The following is an 18,901-nucleotide window of genomic DNA, read 5'->3' on the forward strand; positions in this document are numbered from 1 at the left end:
GTCCGGCCAAAACAGTACAAACAGAGACCTTTTCCTTTAACTTCGTTCGCGAGCTTGTGGACACGCTGTTCTTCGATTGCCACTGACAAGAATTAGTTTTGAGTCAACATGAATGGCACAAGACCCGCACAGGCAGCTGAGCATGCGTTGGAGGGAGGGAAATTTGACAATTGGTGGATGGCTTACAGCAAAGGCGAAGCCCAAGCACCTTGTCGGGCATGCTTGTGACATAGCTCAAGTGAGAAGGTTGTAGCTGCTTGACAAGTTTCTTACTAAAAGTAAAGAAAGCATCAGGGTTTTGCATCCAGTAAGCGGCAGTTGTGAGTTGCCACGTCTCTTCAGGATCATCTGCCCAAGCATACTTCGCAAACCAGTACACCGAAGCGAAGGCAAAGCGCGATACCATGTCGTATTTATCAACAAGAATCGAAATCTTCTGGATATCATCGGGGTCACAGTCTTGTGTCGAGGGGTCTGACCCGTAAAGCACGAGGATCGTGTTGTCGAAAGCTAAAGGGTCGTCATCGGGAAGTTCGAGAACCATTTCGGGATCTCCAGGCTGTCGGTTGCGCAAGCGATCGCCTTCTTCAAAGTTCGGCCCAAACATTACTGCAAAGACGGGCGATATCTCGCACAGAAAGGCCGACGCAACTCTAAGGAGAGTTCTGTGGGGACCAACGGCGAGGATTAAATCGCCTCCTGGTATCAAGTCTCGAACAAATTTGTGCTGGGCCACAGTCTCGGTGGCCTCTTCTGGGTTCGACATGACTGATTGGTCTGGGGTAAGATCCATTTGAGACCAAGCGTAGCGGGCACCTTGCAAATAAGAAGAAGGGGCGTCTGTACTGCTTGGTGTAGCAAAATGTTCAACGGGGTTCATATTCTTGGAGTGGGGAAGAGGAGAAAGCTGCTTGCAGAAATGGTAGCCAACTCTCAGCCAAATACAAGGACACAGTCTTATAATTGAGTGGACTCCCTGGAGGACAGTGATTCATGGCCATCACCGACCTCATTGTCGTAGCATCACTTCCTTACATGCTCTGCGCTTCAGCCTCGCGACAAGGCAAGAATCGTGAAAATGTACAAGAATTTACATACACATCTCAAGAAGCTTAAACAGGTCAAAGTTCAAATCAAATTCAAATTTATTTGACATAATCTTATTTCCCCAGATTTAGGGAGTCTATTCCGAAGCATATGTCCGCCTTCCGGAAGTCTTTCACTTACTTCCGTGATCACGGTACTACGCAACCAACCGTTGACTCTGATGAGCCTCTCGCGTTCTCTGTGACTGTCTGTATATCGTAACAGTACATGAGTGACATTTCTTTTGACTTTTCGCCTTCATGATTCTCTGTCGGTGCTTTCTCATTGCGTGACTTCTGAGTGGCATACATGTATCAGGTTGAGGATGTCTTCATGGCTCATACCAAAGACGGGAGAACACCGGCCTATCAATATCAGCAACCAACAGCTCAAAGTACTTCTCCTTAGGATTTTTCGCTCTTCAACTTTCTTGATGATAAAGTTCTGCGCAGACTTCTCTGGTAGTTTATACTGCCTTTCCGTGTCCTCTGTCACAAGTGTTCATACAGAATTTTCTCCTGCCCGTCCATTCCCTGATTCTTCTCTCTCACACAACCAACGGTCTTCCTGAAGCGATACATTTGGTTACCTAGCACTTTATTCAAGTCATTTCGTCTGCCTGAGCAGTAGAGAGCACTCCGTCCTTTCCTCTTTCATCCTCCCACGAGCCCTGCTGTTACCCGGCCACATTCCCAAGTCACATATACATCTTCCGGCATCTCTAAACCATCACTATGCCAATCCAAACTCCCAATCCTGAGTCCTCTACCACACGGCCAGAATCAAGCCAGACCATGCCAGACCAAGAGGGTGTAAGCTTGGTTGATGGTATGGAACCTCTTGCTTACTCCTTTCGTTTTACTGACCATGCTTTAGGAACTCCGGAATGCGAGCAAGACATCGTAAGCGACGGTAATCTTGTACTAATCGTCGGAGCGGGTGAAAAACGGCTTCGGATCACAGTTCAGGCTGTCCGCGTGTGTTCGCGTGTTCTTGCAGGCATACTTGATCAACACAATATCACTGGCGCTGACAATACGGGTCGGGTTTATGAGCTTAGGCTTCCCAACGACCATGCTACCGCGGCTCGAAACGCATTTGGCAGCATCTATCCTGGCAATCCCCATACGGACGATCTGCGACCAGCAGAGATCTACGATGTGGTCATGTTTGCCAGGAAGTATGAGATGATTCCTGAATTCAAGAAGGTTGCTCCAAACTGGTTCCGCCCAAGATATTGCAGCGGCCGCTTTCATCCTGTGCATATGTTCTTTGGTCAGGAAGACTGTTGGCACCTAATGATTGCAGCGTACTACATGTTTCTCGATGATCCCGATGAGCTCCCAGATCTCCGTTTTGCATTCTCCAAACTGAGCGAACGACTGGTGAGGGACGAGAACCCATATTATAATGCCCGCTTACGAGAACCGGTGCCAGATGGTCACGGTATTGAAGTCGATATCTACTGTAAGACATTTTTCCTCCCTCAAAATACATAACTGACTTGAGTTGAACCCAGGCTCGATTCGTGAGGCTAGGCGGGACTATGGAAGGGCCATGGATCAACATAGTCAATTTCGCTGTATGGGAGGTGCTGCACCATGCGCCGAACCAATATTTAGATGGGGTTATGGAAGCTTCTACTTGTGTCGGTCCTGATCATAGAGAACATGGATTCAATTATTTTGGCGGTTTTCAAGAGGGCTTCAAGTCAATGAGTACCAAGATATTTACAGAATATACCCAGGGTTGGAGGGAAGTTCAAATTGGGTCCCAATTAGGTTCCTTTTCTTCTTTCATTTTGACTTCAATAAGCAAAAGTCTGGTCTTTCTTATTTTTAAAATACTTTTTTTCTAATACATGAAATATTATTAGTTACCTTTATTATCTTCACGGTAACCGATGTGAGGTGAGATTGAACACAGAGCTCGGCTTAATGATAGCAATTACAGTTGGAGAATCCAGCTCAAACTGGTACAAAACAAAACGCGTCCAATCAGTCTATTTATTAAGGTAGCCTGATTTCAAACATTCCATTTTCCCTTTTGGCCTTCCCAAAGACTGATGCACTCATCTCCATTTTCCCTCATGCCAGCCGATGCGTTGGAAAATGACGATCAGGATAGCTGCACCCTGCACGCTGCTGAGTGAAAGATTCGGTTGCGTGAGAAAAGCAGAACAAGCACAAGCCCATCTCAGTTCTGGACCTAGCCATCATCGCCAAGTAGGTGCTGCGCAGTTCTTCAATAGCCACTGAAATGAGTATTGTCAGTATCTGTGCATGTACTGTAATATTTCCGCAACTTACTTCCAAGGCGGAGACCAGTATGCTTGTCATGAAAGCTGCCTATGAACTTTAGGAGGCTGGTCCTCGTCTGGAGTATGGCCTTGGTTATGTCGAAGAACGCCCAATCGATCTTGAGGATATATGCCACGACTAAGGTGTTCCAGACATGTTTGGTAATTTCTGAAATGCTTTTCTTGACGGCGTTACGAAGCCAGAAAGATGCGAAGATTGCGATACGCTCGACCATCCCGTACTTCTCTGCAAGAATTGCGATCTCTTTGACTTCGCCCTTCGAGAACCGTCTAGCACTTGGATCTGAGCCATAGAGGGTATGTAGTACCTGCACCATCGGCTGTTCCTTATCTTCGGGGAAGACGATCTCAACGGGGGCATCATCATCACATTTGTTTGCAAGAGCTTCTCCTTCTTTCATTGGTGCATCGAGCATAGCTCTGAAAACGGGTGAGATATGCTTGAGGAAATGCGAAGAGACCTGAATCTTGTGCTGGCTTGGGCCAACCACCATCAGAACATCGCCGTCGGTAACGATTTGGGTAACAGAATCTGCTACTTAAAAGGTTAGCCATTATCAAATTTGGATATATAATACCACTGTAACATACAGGGAACGCCACCTTTGTCGTCGTTGAGAACGGGAGGTGAAGTGTCCATCTTCGCGGATGCGCCTATTGAAGAAGATGGGTGAAGATGAAGAGCAGAGAGATATACCATTTGTCTAGATATTCTGTTTCTCCGGGCTCATGCTGCTTACTCAAGGCATAAGAGAAAAGTCAGTTCAGTCTGGGAGAACCTGACAGATGGCAGCAGCTGGCAGTGAATCATTGCCTGACCCCCAGACTTGACTAACCCTTCGACCTCAGATATTTTGCCAACATCATGTTGAGTTGTAAGATAGAATGACAAACTCTCAATTAAATAATCATAAAGTTTAGATAAATTTTGGTGCTCTGTTTTTGACACAAGTTACGACAAAATTGGTATGCAACAGCTTTCCGTTGCTTGCTCTGCCTTAGGTATCAGGTTTGCGTGAGGCCATCGTCAAACGACTCCGTGCCTACATCATGTAGGTTTTCTTCTGAACAGCCCAATCATCAATCAGGTTGGTACTGTAACAAGAAACTGAAATGTTATTGCAAAAGGCCGCACAAACAAGGAGGTCAACAAGATCAGCAAACTTACAGCGACCGTCTATAAATACAAGCCAGCGCCCTCTCTCGGCATTGTTGAGTACCCCCTTTCCTTATTTCCAGACCACCAAGAAATCCTAGCAAGTTTATCTTGATTGTATATTCTATTAAAGTCTTACAAAATATGTTCCTCTTTGCCGTTACAAGGTATCAGAGATGTGACACTCCTGCTTGAGGCACAGAACATCAGAGGCCACGAGATGGCCTCGCCTTGGTATACAAACCCTTAGATTACATGAGACATTGGCCATCGGAATACTATAGAGGTGATTTTATGTTTTCAGCTGGCAGATGCAAAGCATTGGCAAATTTGTATTGGTACTCGTCACGTATCCCGAGCCATGGACGTGAACTTCTTCATCTTCATCGTTCTTCACAACACAATATGAGTGGTACGCGCCCTTCTTCCCCGTAGCTGACGATGCTGATCTCTTTCATATATTATACTCGTACCAAACGGGGCGCTCGCCCTCATTGTTGGTGAAGCTCGCATCAGGGTTCATATAACCAAGAGTTTCTTTGTGCGATATCTCCGTGTTCTCTGCGATGTTGACCACCAACTTCCCAGAAGTCATACGATACCGCTCCCCTTCAGGCCTCACCATTATCCCGAACGGGACAAACACTCTCGTCACTAGATAAGCATCTCCGGATTGCAGTTTCTATATTCCCTATCATTCGTAAACTAAGTCTTCGTATAACTACAACAATGAAAGGCAATGAGCTACAAACGCAATGAACCAATCACTCCTGGTCCCTCATATTGTGCTTAGGATGGAAAGACTTGCGATGGTAAATGGTTCAACTTGGCCTGGCCATCAATAACACTCGGGAGACGCTTTTCCGGCCCATCAAGTCCTTTCTCTGAGGTGTTCATATTGTTCTTTCTATCCCACTTATTATGTACCATGTTCGCTGGCAGGTGTTAGTCACTGGCAGCTAACGCTCAGTGATTGTTCATAAAACCGCCGGAACAACCCAACCCACAAATTATTGGCTTGGTCACCTTCTCAGTCCTGTATCATCGCCTTCTTCTCTTCGATTCCTCAAGTCTACCTATTGAACTTCTCTTCACTCAATAATCTGTTCACCTATAAACAACCACGATACAACAACTCTCTACCGCCTGCAACAGCATACGGGCTATATATCGCAATCTTGAGTAGAAACTCGAACGAAGCCATGTCGTCAGAATCGGGTATGTGACAGTATCATCCGCTATTCCAGGTCTGTTCTGACACTTGGCAGAAAACAACGTCCCTGACGAAGTTGTCATTCCGAACGGAGACATAATTCTCGTCGTCGGTCAAGAAAAACTGCGAATTCAAGTCTCTTCCCAGTTCCTGACCCTGGCGTCTCCGGTATTCGACGCCATGTTGAACCTCAAGTTCTCAGAGGGAATCAAGCTCCACGAGAGCAATGAGTTGCCAGTTGACATCAAACTGCCAGAGGATGATGGGCTGGCGACTGCCCAGGCCTTAAAAACTATATATGGGTCAGACCCAAGCATGTTATTCCTCGACCCCGATGAGATCCAGAAAGTCTCCATTCTGGCAGACAAGTACGGCATGTCACCCCGTTTTTCCATGGCTGCCACTGGCTGGATGAACTGCGAGCCAGCCAACCTCGACCAAGCTTGGAAGCTGATGACGGCCTCATATTGGCTCAACCTTGAAGATTCGTTTCGAACCATGAGCGAACACGTCGTGGTTAAAATGAACCACGCACAAATCTTTCATCTGGCGCAACAGACTCATGATGTCGGCCTAGGCCTAAAGCAAGGCAGTGAGTTCTTACCAATATACACATCTTCTCTTGTTGTGATATGATGCTGATGTTTGAGAACAGTGGCTCTCCTTATTTTGCACCATGCATTCTCGCAGCACATGGCACATCCAAAGGGAGGGCTATGCCCATGCTGCTTTAAAAATCACGGCAGACGATCCCGTGGGCATGCAGCCAGTTGCCCCAATCCATCCAACCACCGGTCTGGTTGATTGTGTCAATCTATGCACTGACGGATGGACGGGACACTGGCTGCATGTCAGGTACATCGACGGGGAGAAAAGGGTAACCTGCATAATTGCAAGACAAAAGCGAGCATGGTTCCATGCTAAGATTGTATCTTTAATTTGAATGGCGGAACAATCATCCTAGTTAATTACATGCTTTCTGATCTGAAACTCCCCTAGCCATGTTGCTGGACGCTTATAATTAAACATTTTGTTTTTCCATGCACATTGGATTCATGTTGTACTGAAACATCTGAAGCTTGCTTGTCGTTTTGTTATTGTCATGAATCTCAATTATTGAATATATACCATATTCCATCGGCCGTGTGACCCGTCTTCCATGCTCAAGCTCTTGACATCAAATCCTCCCGTTCTGACTTCATCCGAGGAGGCATTAATACTCCGACACTTCAGACAGCTAATAAGATTCCTCACTCAGTATCACCGTGTTCACTCTGCCCAACAGCAGTCAAGTTGGTGGGTTCTTATGACAGAAAGGGGGATTCGGTGTACGAGGGCTGCCACTGTTGGTGTTGTTAACTTGGTTCACAACAAGGCTGCCGCTCTCATGTGCCGGGATTCAGAAGCCAGCGTGGAAATTCTTGGTCTTTTTTTGTTCTATATACAAATTCAATTCGTAGTGTTCTCTACATATCCTGAAGAGGTGGGCTCCGGCTTACAAAACATCACATGGAAATCGGTGTCTAGGAGACCCTGGACTTCCACGCCGAGTCACTATTTTACAATACATAGCTTATAAACTAAATTATCATATAAATAAGGTCTTCTTTATACCTATTTGTTCTCGTTATTCCTGCGTTTCCGAAATCTTCTTTAATTATTTACTTCCTCATGTCAAAGAGATCGCTACTTAGCGAGCTTTGCTTTCCAATTTCAGTCAAAGAGTTTATACCCCCAGTGATTCTACCACAATTAGCGATCATATGCTGAAGAGTGTTTCCATCGCCGCAAGTTGTCCATTTTTCGCAATTGATGTTCAATAATGAAGATTTATTTTTTCTGGGAGGCAGTGTGAATGACCCCGGATACGATCCGTATAGAATCCTCAAGGCATGGTAGATTACCTCGGGGTTGTCATCTGGCAACTCAATGCGAGTTGGGCCCGTCACTACCTTTCAACAGGAGAAATCTTCTCTTTGCCAGTTCCCAAGCCAGGGAGGCAAGGACTGTTCTCTGACCTTACTATATATTATCTTATTGTGAAATTCGGTCTCTATATCGAATGTGACGAGTATGTCTGAACCGCACGGTTTCTAACGACTGATTTATGATGTTGGGCCCGGATTTCCGCTTTTCGTTTCTTTGGGAATGCATCCTTGCCTATGCCGTAGTGCCTCATTTAGTAGTGCAAGTGATGTTGTTGGGTCGCCGCTATCTACGCGACCATCTCTAACATTTTGTGGCAACTAAAAAATACTCTTTTCTTCAAGCTCATCTCATCACGAGTTTCAACGTTCACCGCAATAAACCAGTGCGTCGTGATAAATAGATTTCGAATGCCGGTTGACTTTTCTAGGTTCATGCTTGGCCATCATCTCACACGAGGAAACAGAACGCACGCCTCGGACCTGGCGCGCAACATGCGCCAAACATCCTCGGATGACGTTGGGGTGTTAACATCCAAACGGTGCTTTCCATCGAGAATTGAGCAATAAGTTATATATTTCCGTAAACCTCCCGGTTTCAGGGCCCCCATGACTGGAAACTTCTTCATCCTCCGGAGAGGTTTTATCTATACATATGAATCTCGGAATGAACGTTGGTGCCGAGAAGCGTTTAATATTCCAGCTTGCCGAGCCGATCTTTTGTTTACAGTGGCTTGACTGTTCTTTTTTATTGCTTTTCACTTCCAAGCAACTTTTGCTCATTCGTGGATGATAACCTGAAATCATTACCACTTGTTCCTTGATACTCGGATTTTGGCAACTACTCGAGCAGTCTCCCTATAATTAAGACTTTTTTCTTCGATCCTGTGCTTTTTTATATAAGTTAACATGTCGAGACGTGGTGATCACCTCAGAACAATTTGCGAAAACGGGGAGTCTGGGGGGGTGGAACTCCCTTTAACAGGTCCTGAAGGCATGGATGCTCCTTGTCCTGTCAAACCTAGAAACAATTCCAGCTAATTGAATAGAAAGAGGGTTGCTCACTTGAGTAGCTTATGTTGTATTGTTGAGACCTTTTTCTCGGGCGTGGCAGAGAAGTGTATGTATGGCATCCCAGGCTGACGCAAGTATTTATATCTTCCCCCATCACATCAAACAACTGACATCGACTCGTAGCGTAAACATTGCGCAAGTCATCATGCTTGGATTGACATCGGCCGTTGACGGCTTGATCTTGAAGAGTTTGCGAGTATGATGTTAAGGGCGAAATAACGTCTTTGTGAGCTCACGATTCTATGGTTCAATGGTTTTTGACGTCCCTCTAGCCATTTCCATCGGTTCCTCGTTGTTAACATTATAAAAATTCGTTAAGGGCTAATTTTTCACTATGAAATGGCTCAACCAGAACATCAAATATCACAGCACCAGGTGCCGACGTGTGTGCCGACACCCGGACTGTTGAGCCACGAATTTTCTCATCGCAGCTACGAATCAATCCAGTCAAAGCCCAATCATTTCATTCCGGTACGCGTTTGCAACCCTGGGTCGATACGATTCTTGATGTCGAGTCTGAATCGAGATACTGAAAACGTGGTTTGTATAGCATGACTCCTCACTTCGTGGCATGTTACATTTACAACTTGATAATACGGAACTAGGTCGACTTCATTCTGATCTAGGTTTTGAGACGTTTGAATAGTTTGGGTACGGGTGTTTATGTACGATAAGGTTGGTGCGACAATAGTTGGCATTCTTTAGTCCAAGTCTGGACACTTATTATATATCTCTCATCTACCAGGTAATGCTAGATGGGACGAGGTTTTCCTGTTGCAGGACGAAAGACGCTTTTTTTTATTGACGTTGTTGATGAGCCCTACGGACCCGTAAGTTGCCGCTCGATATCTCCGTGTCGTCCAACGAAACTTGGTGCCATTCCCCCCTGTTTGTGGGCTTACCACAGATGCCGCGTTGTGAAGCGACAACCGGGCTGTCGTTCAACGAAGTTCTCCTGGGCTGTGGAAAAGCATCCAAGACAGAGACCAATATCCACGTGGTTGGTGAAGTTTGCGAGCCGCACAGATTCGATGGCCACTATTCTAATCAGTACTGCTATAAGGACCTTGTCTGAAAGATGACTTACTGCCCAACTTCAAACCAAGGTGCTCGTCGGGCGTTCCCAGGGCATACTTTAGAACAGGGGCATCGTTTCGAATAAAAAACTTGCTTATCTCGAAGAACTCCTTCTCCATTCGAAAAAGGTAGGCGGCCACCAGCAGGTCCCAGGCGGCCTGGTGGTCTGGCTGGCTTGTTGTTGCCGCTGGGTACCCTAGCCAAACGGCCGCCATCGGACGGAACCTCTGCACCATGTCATACTTGTCTGCCAGGACAGACACGTCTCGGATGTCTCGAGGCTCTGCAGTGAGGCACTCGGGGTCTGACCCATAGAGCGCCCGGAGCGCAATCATCATTGCGCCGGGCTGCTCCGCCGGAAGCTCGATGGCGACCGGTTCTGTTCCATCGAAGGAACGGACCGCCTCACCCTCGAGCATCGGTAGGGCCAGCATCCGTTCGAAGACGGGTGAGATATGCTTCAAAAATGAAGCAGTTATCTCAACCGCTGTCCTGGACTTACCCAGCACAAGGACGACATCCCCGTCAGGGATGATGGTGACACATTCTTCTCATATAACGGTTAGTCTTCTTTCTTCAGCTTGGCCTTTTGATTCACATACCGGTTTCTTGAGAGGTCTCCATGGTTACGAAGTGAAGTTCAGGTAGTTGGAGAGGTGTTTATGCAAATATCGTGGTAGGATTCGAGGTTCAAGGAAATGATTGTGCGATTACTGTGGGACGGCCTCTTAAGGATTCAAGATGAAACGTGAAGAGATGAAAAGAAAAGATGCAAAGGGAAAAATGAATTCGGAGGAGAGGAAAATTATATTTGGCCATGAGGTACCAAGTGGCCGGCCCTTGTTTCATTGTTCTATCTGCCAGCTGGTACCAGCTGTCAGAACTTTTATAAATATAATATTTACTTAGAGTATTAAATTGTCTATTGTTGAAATCTGCTAAACCCTTAGTAGGAAAATGCTGGTATTTATACTTTTTGAGACGATGTGGTCAAGCATTGTTGCTTCTTCTTCGTTTCGATTGTCGTCATTTGAGGCATGCATGAACTTCAGGATTGTCCATCATGACCTTAGACATTGTTTCCACCAATCGATGATGATTATTTTCGCTAAGTTTTCAATCTTTTCAGGAAAGCCGGCCATCGAGCTGTTTACGCATCCTCTGTCGCAAGCGTTGTTCTTATGACTACATAGATATAGTCATTCAGTAGGAGTTTCTTCACCTTCGCCTTCTCGAACTGTGGTCTTGTATGTTTTACTGTCATGTGTCCAAGTAATAGAGGCCCTTATGTTAGCTGCATTTATCACTTTTGATAAAGATCTTGAACCATTTTGTCTCCCCTTTGGGATTGTTTGAATGCCAGGCTTTCATTGCTACCTACTGGAGCCTAGTCCTTGTGCTCAGAACATGTGCTGTCTCCCTTCTCGAAACAAGCAAGGCATAGGCCTTTGATCTTAGGTGCAGAATTACGGATTTGCCTTCGAAGTAAATCTGTAAGCCCAGCACAGCCGTCACATAAGCCTCCATGTCGGCCACCATGTCGAGTCACCCAGCTATCCAGCGCTGATAAAACCTCGCCAAGGTAGCTCGCAGGGGCTCCAATATCCAAGAACAAGATCTGGAAACCATCATTCCACATGAGATGGGGTAAGTAGTCGAAGTAGTCCGCTGTTTCAGTAGCACAGGTGTGTGAAGCAAGGATAGAGGGAATCTCATTGTACACCAACCTAGCCACCTTGTTCTGGCTATCAGTTCGTACCACCTGGAGCTTTGCTGTGGCAATGAGTTAGCTTGAGCTCAAGATTAATGGCTTGATTCATCTAATCTCACCTGCGAGCTTGTACCAAAATCGTCCTTGCATGTTTTTATTAACCAGCCTTTCAGTCTCGGAGGCGCTGGTGAAGAATGCTCCCTCGGAACGTCGAAGAAGCCTTTTGGTGATAGTCTCAAAGGAAGCCGAGTCTTTATTCTGGAAGCATACCAGGGCCAAAAGCCAGAGATCTTGTGTCGTGAGGGCCGCGGAAAGTCTCTTGTGTGACCAGAACATGATAGAAAGTTGCATGCTCTGCTGCATGTCGTACTTGTCGATGATGGACCAGACTTTCACAAGCTCCAAGGATTTGGGGTCCCAGAGCATTGTGGCAGATTGAGAGTGGAGAGCTCTACAAATCCATCCGAAGCAAATGGAGCTTTCTTCTTCAGGTAGTGCGATCTCGAAGGGGTCGGTTTCGGCGTTGGCATTGGCGTTGGCCATCGCCAGAGCTTGGCCCTCCATGAAGTTTGGCCCGAGCATTGCGGCAAATACAGGTGAGGCGCCCTTCATCACAACAGAATGAACGCGCACGCGTTTATCCCTGTTGACGATGAAGACGACATCTCCATCTGGTGCGAAACTCTCGAAATCAGAGGCTGCAGGGGTCACTCCTTGAACTTTCTGGCGCTTGGCGGGATTTCTGGACATGATGGAAACCTGATGGATAGCAAATGCAGTTCCTCGTTTCATTCGGTCGGGAGTTGTAGAGTGCAAAACCTTGATGATCGAGGCGAAAAAAAGGTGTTTGAGAGATGCAGGCAGCCGCTGTGAATTGGCGGTTGATTGAGGCCGGCAAGGCAAGCTGTCTGACAGTGGCGGTACAGTGCAAATATAGGACACCGTTCGGATTGAGATAGAGAGAGAATAGGTTTCGATAAACACTGCCCAAGTTTGACAAGCTCTTTGGGGAAAGAAAAGGAAGTTCTGTTGCGAGTAGATGTCTACTGTGCATGATTGTGAGGGACATGGACAAACAAAAAGATTGTTCAGAGGGGAATCTTTTATCTCTAAAAAGAGATAATAAGATCCAAGTGAGCTAAAATAAGCATAGAATGCAATTAGAAGTTGGATATCGCGCAAATATCAATCCCTTCGCTTTGCCGTGCGTTAAAATTGTCTGATGATATCTTATTGCTTTGGACACTGAGACAGCAAGCGAAGATAGCATTCATCAAGAAGAAGACTAGAAACGCGACGTGATGGCTGGGATTTCTAATCAAATTTCTTCAATCCATTCTTATCGTTTGTCTTGGTGACTCTCTTGAGTGAGTCGTGTTTCTCTTGTGATTTGCCCTTGGCTTATGTCCAAAGCAGCTGTATCTCCCAACCAGAGCGAACAAATCACGCTGCAATCTATCTGCCACTCAGAAACTCTCAGTCGGGGGAATTGACCATTTTCAATACCAAATCCGCTCATCCAACAACATTAACCTGCCATATTTTCCCATGTGCATAGGCAAACGGACCTGGCTCATTGAAAATCATGCAAACGACTGAGACTAGACACGCCCACGTCAACAGTTGGAGCTGTTGACGAAATTGGCATGCTCGAAAAGGTCGATGCTGATGGCGATGTCATCTTTCTTTTTGAAGAATAAAAGGCATGAAGGAACTCCAACTTTACTCATTTCTCCCGAAGAGCGCCTCGCCTATCATGTTAGGGGTAACTTCAAGGAAGGCCAGATGCTCCAAGAAGCGGCCCTTCAAAACAGCCAGGCTGAGAGCCCGTTGCCCGAAGACGATTTCCCTCGTCATTCATGATCTTGTCGTTGCCATCTCGGTCCCATTTGAGAAATAGGCTGGGCAACACAATAACCAAAATACCAGCACGAATGACCTCTGGATACTCTTCATTTCAAGCCACGTAATGAGTCTGAAGTCCGTGTTTCACTTTTTGCGCAAAAGCTTGATGATGTTGCATGAAAATCCGTTCATGTCTTTGGTCGTTTCAGCAGCCGTTCCAACTCCGACACCTAGTTCCTGACAGGTCACATTACAAGCTGTATTACCATCGTGGCTTTGGAGACGAAGCTCGAGGGAGAGGCTTTTCTTGTTTTTTTAGAGTTGAGAATTTTGCAGAAAGTTTTAACTTAATACTTACCAACTCAGCCCTTACAAGCTTTAACGAAAGGTTTAGCTCAGTACTTAGCCCTCACAAAATCCGAATAGAGTCTACTCATCTTCTCTCCCATCTTTTTCTTCTTTTAAACACACACCATCAACCAGAAATCCATCAATCCACTATACAAACTCAAGTTCTCCATCCAGATATCATCACCAATTCTATCTACCAGATCAGTCATTCCGGACGCCTCCTACGCCTTTCGATCGGTAGAAGACAAGGGCGTTGTGTACAAAGCGCAGCCATGCCAGGCATTATTATTTTTCACGGTTCGAAGGATGATCTTGAGAGAATCTTTGATGAGAAGCTGCAGCCCATTAAAGACAAGCTTGATGCCATCAACAAGATGCTCGATCGGCTGACGAACCATGGTCTGGCACCCAAGACTCCTCCCATAGAAACCGATACTCGATCTCGGGATTAAAATCTTATGCGTAAGTTCCAAACCTCTATACATGAATCGTACCACTGGTGTACTGATCCTCATATTCAGCCAGTCAAGCTTGAAACTCGCCGAGAGTGGCTATTGGAAACACTTGTAGGAAGCATCAACGGGCCCATGTATGATTCTTTCTCCCACACCCAACAAGATGAGGATATCTATCGCGTGTCGTATCCTACCTCACCATCGACATCTCGGACAAGGCTCCATTCAGCTAGGCCATGACGAAAAGAAGGGCATCATGTAGCTTGGCCAAGGTGTGTCAATGGGACACTTAATCAACCAGATCAGACAATTCGACACCGTCAGTCCGATCGGACATTGGAAGATCGCGGACAGGCCTTTGAATGACAGAAATAGGGTTCTTATAGGAGAAGAAAAAGGCACTTGATTACATTTTTTCTTATACAAACTCGCCCCGACGGACCAATACCACATTTTTCGTGACTACTACAATATATCCAACCAATTCTTTTAGGTCTTCTCGCCTTCCAAAGGGGAAGTGTTCCAGTGTTACATTAGAGTTGGTGAGAAAGAAAAGCGCCCGGAGAACGACAGAAAATATGGCCTTTTCTAGCTAGACAAGATACAAATTAATATCACATATATCAATAATTATATTCAAGGCAGTCTGGTAAATGGGACAATATTTAGGTTATGTTGTGACTCCCCTACCTAACCTACCTATCCTTCAGTAAGGTAACTAAACCTGAAGTTAGCGGTAACCCCAGTGTTATCGGAGCTGCACAGAGTAGCCTCCCCACTAAAATTTGTCTCAGTACACCTCCAGCTCAGCTTGCTTCCATCCTTATCACTCACAACTCATCATGAGAACCCGGAGATCTAATCGCACGAAGCGATACACGGTAGAGAAGTACGACTTCGAAGGTAGTTCCGACGAAGAAGCTCTCGATCGCGCTTCCAAACACGCAGAACGGGATGAAAACTTTGATGAGACTGCCGCTGCAGAAGAAAGTGCCGAAGAGCTCGCCCTTGGCCAAGAGCACGACGAAAATGAAGATGCAGAATCCGACGGTCCTGTGAGCGAACCAGATGGTATTCTGGACAGATTTGCGCGTCAACGTGTCAAGCCTATTAGGCCCTTCAACGTTCGCGCAGCGGGCTTCACGGGATACCTCGATCTTGAGCCTGTGGCGGATGGACGCATTGTGAGATCGTATTGGGGGCCCTACGACCGCGGTTTTAAAAGCAAGCAGCTCGTTGAGGCGTGGTACGGACGTCATGAGGATGGTGTCAAGCTGGTCACGGGTATGTTGGATCGTTGGATGGACTGGACAGTGCTTCCTCCGAAAATTCTGGACGATGAGGAACAGAAAGACCGAGGTGTTTGGTCGCCTAAGTTCTTCGAAAGGGAAGCTTACAGCGCTGAGCATTGGTATGAGCGCGTCAGGGAGAGTTTGCCAGAAGCAAATGCGATGGTACCACTGTCGACCGAGGAAGTTCCACGGTACCAGTTTAAGAGAGAGCCAATGCCAGTATTATTAGGGCCGCCCACATCGCAACAAGAGGTCAAATTCGAACCTGGTGACGCATACTCTATATCTCAGAATGGCCTCCCAATGCAAAATGACGACGCGCCCTTTGGGTGGATTTTAGATGCCGGCGGTATTGTCACCGGCATGGACTGGGCACCTCTGAACAACGCCAACTCGCCGCAACTTCTTGCCCTATGCGTCATTCCACATTCCGATCAGGAGCTCTACGACTACGAGCAGGAATATTTGAATCCAGAATTTCAAAAGTACGGTACTGTGCAGCTTTGGGAGTTCGTCGGCGAGCGGCAAGAGAATGGCTTTGCTCGACCTTCAATGCAACCTCCAATACTGCGCAAGACGATATGTCTCGAATTTGGGCGGGCTCGAAGAGTGAAATGGAGTCCTGCATGCGGCTTCTTGGCCATTCTTTGCGATGACGGAAACGTGTACGTGGTGGAGGCTGGTGATGGTGGAGGGGGAAGTTATGGCAAGTTCAGTATCTCACTAACATCAGTCCAATTACTAACAGTGTTCAGAAAAGGTTATGCAGCCAATAGCTGTGTTCGGCTTCCCAGACGAAGACGTCAAAGCGACAGCTCTTACATGGATCAACTTCAACCGGCTGGTGCTGGGTTATACGGACGGTTCTATTGCTATTTGGTCCCTACGTCCTCATCGCCTCCTATCGCGACATCCTGTCCACCACAATATCGTAGTCGACCTCGTCTCTGGCTATCCAGCAATGCCATATCTCGTTGCCTCAACCCCTGTCGGCGGAACTGTCAAGCTGCTTGACCTTCGTGCGCCAAGCTACGAGTCAACCGAAGTCCAGAACCTTACAGTTGGAACACAACCAAATCTGCTTGGATACAGCGACCACCTGCTTGGCTTCTACTCCATGTACCCATCCGCCGGTGTACTGAATACCCACATCGGCTTCATGCACCATTCGCAATTCCCTGTTGCGCGTCGCGTCTTTACAGGGGAAAGTTTCCCTTCCTGTCTCGCAGTCGGACGAACACATCCATACCTCCTCGTCGGTTCTCTAGACGGCTCGCTGTGGGCTATCAATCCCCAGGTTGAACTCTTCACCACAAGGCGTGAACCCACGGACCGTATCCGAGTCTTCCATCACGAACATCGCCCCGCAAAGCTTTTTCCAGTTGAGTCACCCGCGGCGGCACGAGGAGTCTCAAGAATAGCGACAGGCTTCATATTGGAGCGCAGCCTAACTAAACATTCAGCCCATAAACCGCCGGTCAAGAAAGGGAAGAAGCCAAAGAAGAAGGATACCGACACAGCTGTCGGCGACGATGAAGAAGAAGGGGGTGCTATCATGGATCCGACCCGAGCCATCATTTACGAGCCATTGACGAGGATCACCGTGGCCGAATGGAATCCTAACGAAGAGTATGGATGTTGGGCTGCAGTGGCGATGGGCTCAGGTCTGGTGAGGATCACAGATCTTGGTTTGACAATAACAGAAGAGCAAGCCAATTAGTCCATGAGACACTGAGAGCCCATAATGGTGTGGTGGTAGTCGAAAGCCTTGGCCATACCGTAAAAGTGTGTAACGGCTGCAAGGATGACGAAAATGTGGAAGATCTGATGCGAGCTCCCCCAAATATCGAAGGCGCCAGGTGCACTTCTCTCGGGCCAACGAGCCTATTAAGTCAGATTTAGATACTTTGCGAGAAGAGTCAGGGAGGACATACCGCATAGAGTACAGCGCCAAAGATGTACATGACCCCGTGGAGGAGAACCCAGCTGAGACTCATGCGATCTTCAAGACCCTGGTAACCATAGATGAATAGGCCATGGATGACAGGAACAACGCCAGAGAGACCAAGGCCGATGAACATCATTGCACGATACGGACGCCATGCTGGGGTCCGGAAGCGCTCAACCCATGAAACGATTGTGCATCCAAGACCAAGTATACATATCTACTTTGTCAGCCAGTTTCTCTACCATCAGTAAACAACGTTACAGACTTACAACCCATAAATAGAAAACCATCAAATTAGGCAAACAGAAAAAGCCGTAATACAGAGCAGGAACATAGCTGCCAACGATCAAAGCCACGATGCCTGTGTAATCCAACTTGTTCCCCCACTTTGAAACAGTATCGCTGTGATTCGACAAAGTGTGGTACGTAGCACTCATCCCCAGACATACAACAGCGCCTCCAAAGAAGCATGCAAAGACGAGTACATCAGCACTGCTTGCGCTTTCGTACCGTGGCCGGACAACTCGATCAACGTAGGCTGCACTAGCGAGAAAGACTATGGCACCGAGGAGGTGAGACCAGATATTAACGGACTCATTGTGGAGGTAAAAGAGGGAGCGGAATGAATGGGCATAAGAGCCATGAGATTGGCGGTAGCCCGAGAGGATGAAGGCATTGTCGCGACGCCAGGCTGGGAGATCATCCCACAGAATGAGTAGAGATTGCTCAACCTTTGATTCGAAGTTCTTAGCGGCATTGATAAGGTTGTCTGTGACTGAAGGCCGGCGATTGCGAACGCCGTAGGGCTGAGTATCGGCCATGATGAAATGAGGCTATCCAGACTCGGAACAAATGCAACTAGAATCAGGAACTTTGCATAGAATCGTTAACCGACAAGAGCTTTTGTCCTTGCGCCTTAGTTCTCGACTTATATATGAACCAAGTTCCACTTCTCCGGTCGTTTATTGTTGTGTTGTTGGACCAGGGTAGTTTTGTTGGGACAAGCACATGAAAAGACGCGCGACGTGCTCCGAGGCTAAAGACAAATCGATGATGTATGGTTAATGAAAGAAGGCCTCTAGAAGCGTCGTAGAAGTTCCACTTGATTTTAGTCGAAGACCCTGTTTTATTGCAAAAGAAGTTATGATGGACTTGAAAATGGAGATGAAAGTCTTTGGCGAGAGATCTGCTGTTCGCTGAAGAAATCCACAAGCGAGGTGCACTAATACAGTGGAGGTTTTACTATCATAACATCGACGTTCTAGCATTTCTACGATCATGACTACGCTCAGGTCTGGTTTCACGGGAATAACAAGACACTGCAGGTCAGCATTTGGGTCAGCATAGAATTCATTTCTCGTTAGCCATCGCGCGAAAATATCGTGATCAGTGAGCGCCAATGTCTAAAACGCCTAAAAACACGCAGGCTATCTGTCTGATGCGCTCAC

General features: G+C 46.8%; 10 protein-coding genes across 11 annotated transcripts; 4 read left to right on the top strand and 6 right to left on the bottom strand.

Moving 5' to 3' along the window:
- Positions 1-92: 92 nt before the first annotated feature.
- FOIG_04043 (uncharacterized protein) lies at positions 93-766 on the bottom strand (the record flags this gene model as incomplete). The annotated part of the gene is made up of 2 exons (XM_031202097.1): positions 93-136; positions 187-766. 2 exons carry the CDS (start codon positions 764-766, stop codon positions 93-95), a joined length of 624 nt encoding a protein of 207 aa, XP_031067544.1.
- A 1,054-nt stretch (positions 767-1,820) lies between these two features.
- FOIG_04044 (uncharacterized protein) lies at positions 1,821-2,585 on the top strand (the record flags this gene model as incomplete). The annotated part of the gene is made up of 2 exons (XM_031202098.1): positions 1,821-1,914; positions 1,963-2,585. The coding sequence occupies 2 exons, from the start codon at positions 1,821-1,823 to the stop codon at positions 2,583-2,585; spliced, it is 717 nt and encodes a 238-aa protein (XP_031067545.1).
- A 588-nt stretch (positions 2,586-3,173) lies between these two features.
- FOIG_04045 (uncharacterized protein) lies at positions 3,174-4,046 on the bottom strand (the record flags this gene model as incomplete). The annotated part of the gene is made up of 3 exons (XM_031202099.1): positions 3,174-3,340; positions 3,396-3,941; positions 3,998-4,046. The coding sequence occupies 3 exons, from the start codon at positions 4,044-4,046 to the stop codon at positions 3,174-3,176; spliced, it is 762 nt and encodes a 253-aa protein (XP_031067546.1).
- A 970-nt stretch (positions 4,047-5,016) lies between these two features.
- Positions 5,017-5,187, bottom strand: FOIG_04046 (uncharacterized protein; the record flags this gene model as incomplete). The annotated part of the gene is made up of 1 exon (XM_031202100.1): positions 5,017-5,187. One exon carries the CDS (start codon positions 5,185-5,187, stop codon positions 5,017-5,019), a length of 171 nt encoding a protein of 56 aa, XP_031067547.1.
- A 577-nt stretch (positions 5,188-5,764) lies between these two features.
- FOIG_04047 (uncharacterized protein) lies at positions 5,765-6,411 on the top strand (the record flags this gene model as incomplete). The annotated part of the gene is made up of 2 exons (XM_031202101.1): positions 5,765-5,780; positions 5,831-6,411. The coding sequence occupies 2 exons, from the start codon at positions 5,765-5,767 to the stop codon at positions 6,409-6,411; spliced, it is 597 nt and encodes a 198-aa protein (XP_031067548.1).
- A 3,261-nt stretch (positions 6,412-9,672) lies between these two features.
- FOIG_04048 (uncharacterized protein) lies at positions 9,673-10,475 on the bottom strand (the record flags this gene model as incomplete). Its single annotated transcript, XM_031202102.1, has 3 exons — positions 9,673-9,812; positions 9,862-10,398; positions 10,454-10,475. 3 exons carry the CDS (start codon positions 10,473-10,475, stop codon positions 9,673-9,675), a joined length of 699 nt encoding a protein of 232 aa, XP_031067549.1.
- A 763-nt stretch (positions 10,476-11,238) lies between these two features.
- Positions 11,239-12,446, bottom strand: FOIG_04049 (uncharacterized protein; the record flags this gene model as incomplete). Its single annotated transcript, XM_031202103.1, has 2 exons — positions 11,682-12,446; positions 11,239-11,624 (listed from the first exon to the last, which is right to left on the bottom strand). Exons 1-2 carry the CDS (start codon positions 12,352-12,354, stop codon positions 11,239-11,241), a joined length of 1,059 nt encoding a protein of 352 aa, XP_031067550.1. The 5' UTR covers positions 12,355-12,446.
- A 1,249-nt stretch (positions 12,447-13,695) lies between these two features.
- Positions 13,696-14,529, top strand: FOIG_04050 (uncharacterized protein). The gene is made up of 2 exons (XM_031202104.1): positions 13,696-14,220; positions 14,280-14,529. Exon 1 carries the CDS (start codon positions 14,031-14,033, stop codon positions 14,208-14,210), a length of 180 nt encoding a protein of 59 aa, XP_031067551.1. The 5' UTR covers positions 13,696-14,030; the 3' UTR covers positions 14,211-14,220; positions 14,280-14,529.
- Positions 14,530-15,011: 482 nt separating this feature from the next.
- FOIG_04051 (uncharacterized protein) lies at positions 15,012-18,510 on the top strand. The gene is made up of 2 exons (XM_031202105.1): positions 15,012-16,211; positions 16,261-18,510. Exons 1-2 carry the CDS (start codon positions 15,056-15,058, stop codon positions 17,223-17,225), a joined length of 2,121 nt encoding a protein of 706 aa, XP_031067552.1. The 5' UTR covers positions 15,012-15,055; the 3' UTR covers positions 17,226-18,510.
- Positions 15,019-18,650, bottom strand: FOIG_04052 (uncharacterized protein). Of its 2 annotated transcripts, XM_031202106.1 has the most exons (3): positions 17,723-18,650; positions 17,440-17,670; positions 15,019-17,389 (listed from the first exon to the last, which is right to left on the bottom strand). In XM_031202106.1, the coding sequence occupies exons 1-3, from the start codon at positions 18,272-18,274 to the stop codon at positions 17,222-17,224; spliced, it is 951 nt and encodes a 316-aa protein (XP_031067553.1). In that variant the 5' UTR covers positions 18,275-18,650; the 3' UTR covers positions 15,019-17,221. The 2 variants fall into 2 exon arrangements, with proteins under 2 accessions (XP_031067553.1, XP_031067554.1); XM_031202107.1 differs by having other exon boundaries at positions 15,019-17,670.
- Positions 18,651-18,901: the final 251 nt, after the last annotated feature.

The sequence above is a fragment of the Fusarium odoratissimum genome (genome assembly GCF_000260195.1).
Source record: "Fusarium odoratissimum NRRL 54006 unplaced genomic scaffold supercont1.5, whole genome shotgun sequence".
NCBI classification, from domain to species: domain Eukaryota; kingdom Fungi; phylum Ascomycota; class Sordariomycetes; order Hypocreales; family Nectriaceae; genus Fusarium; species Fusarium odoratissimum.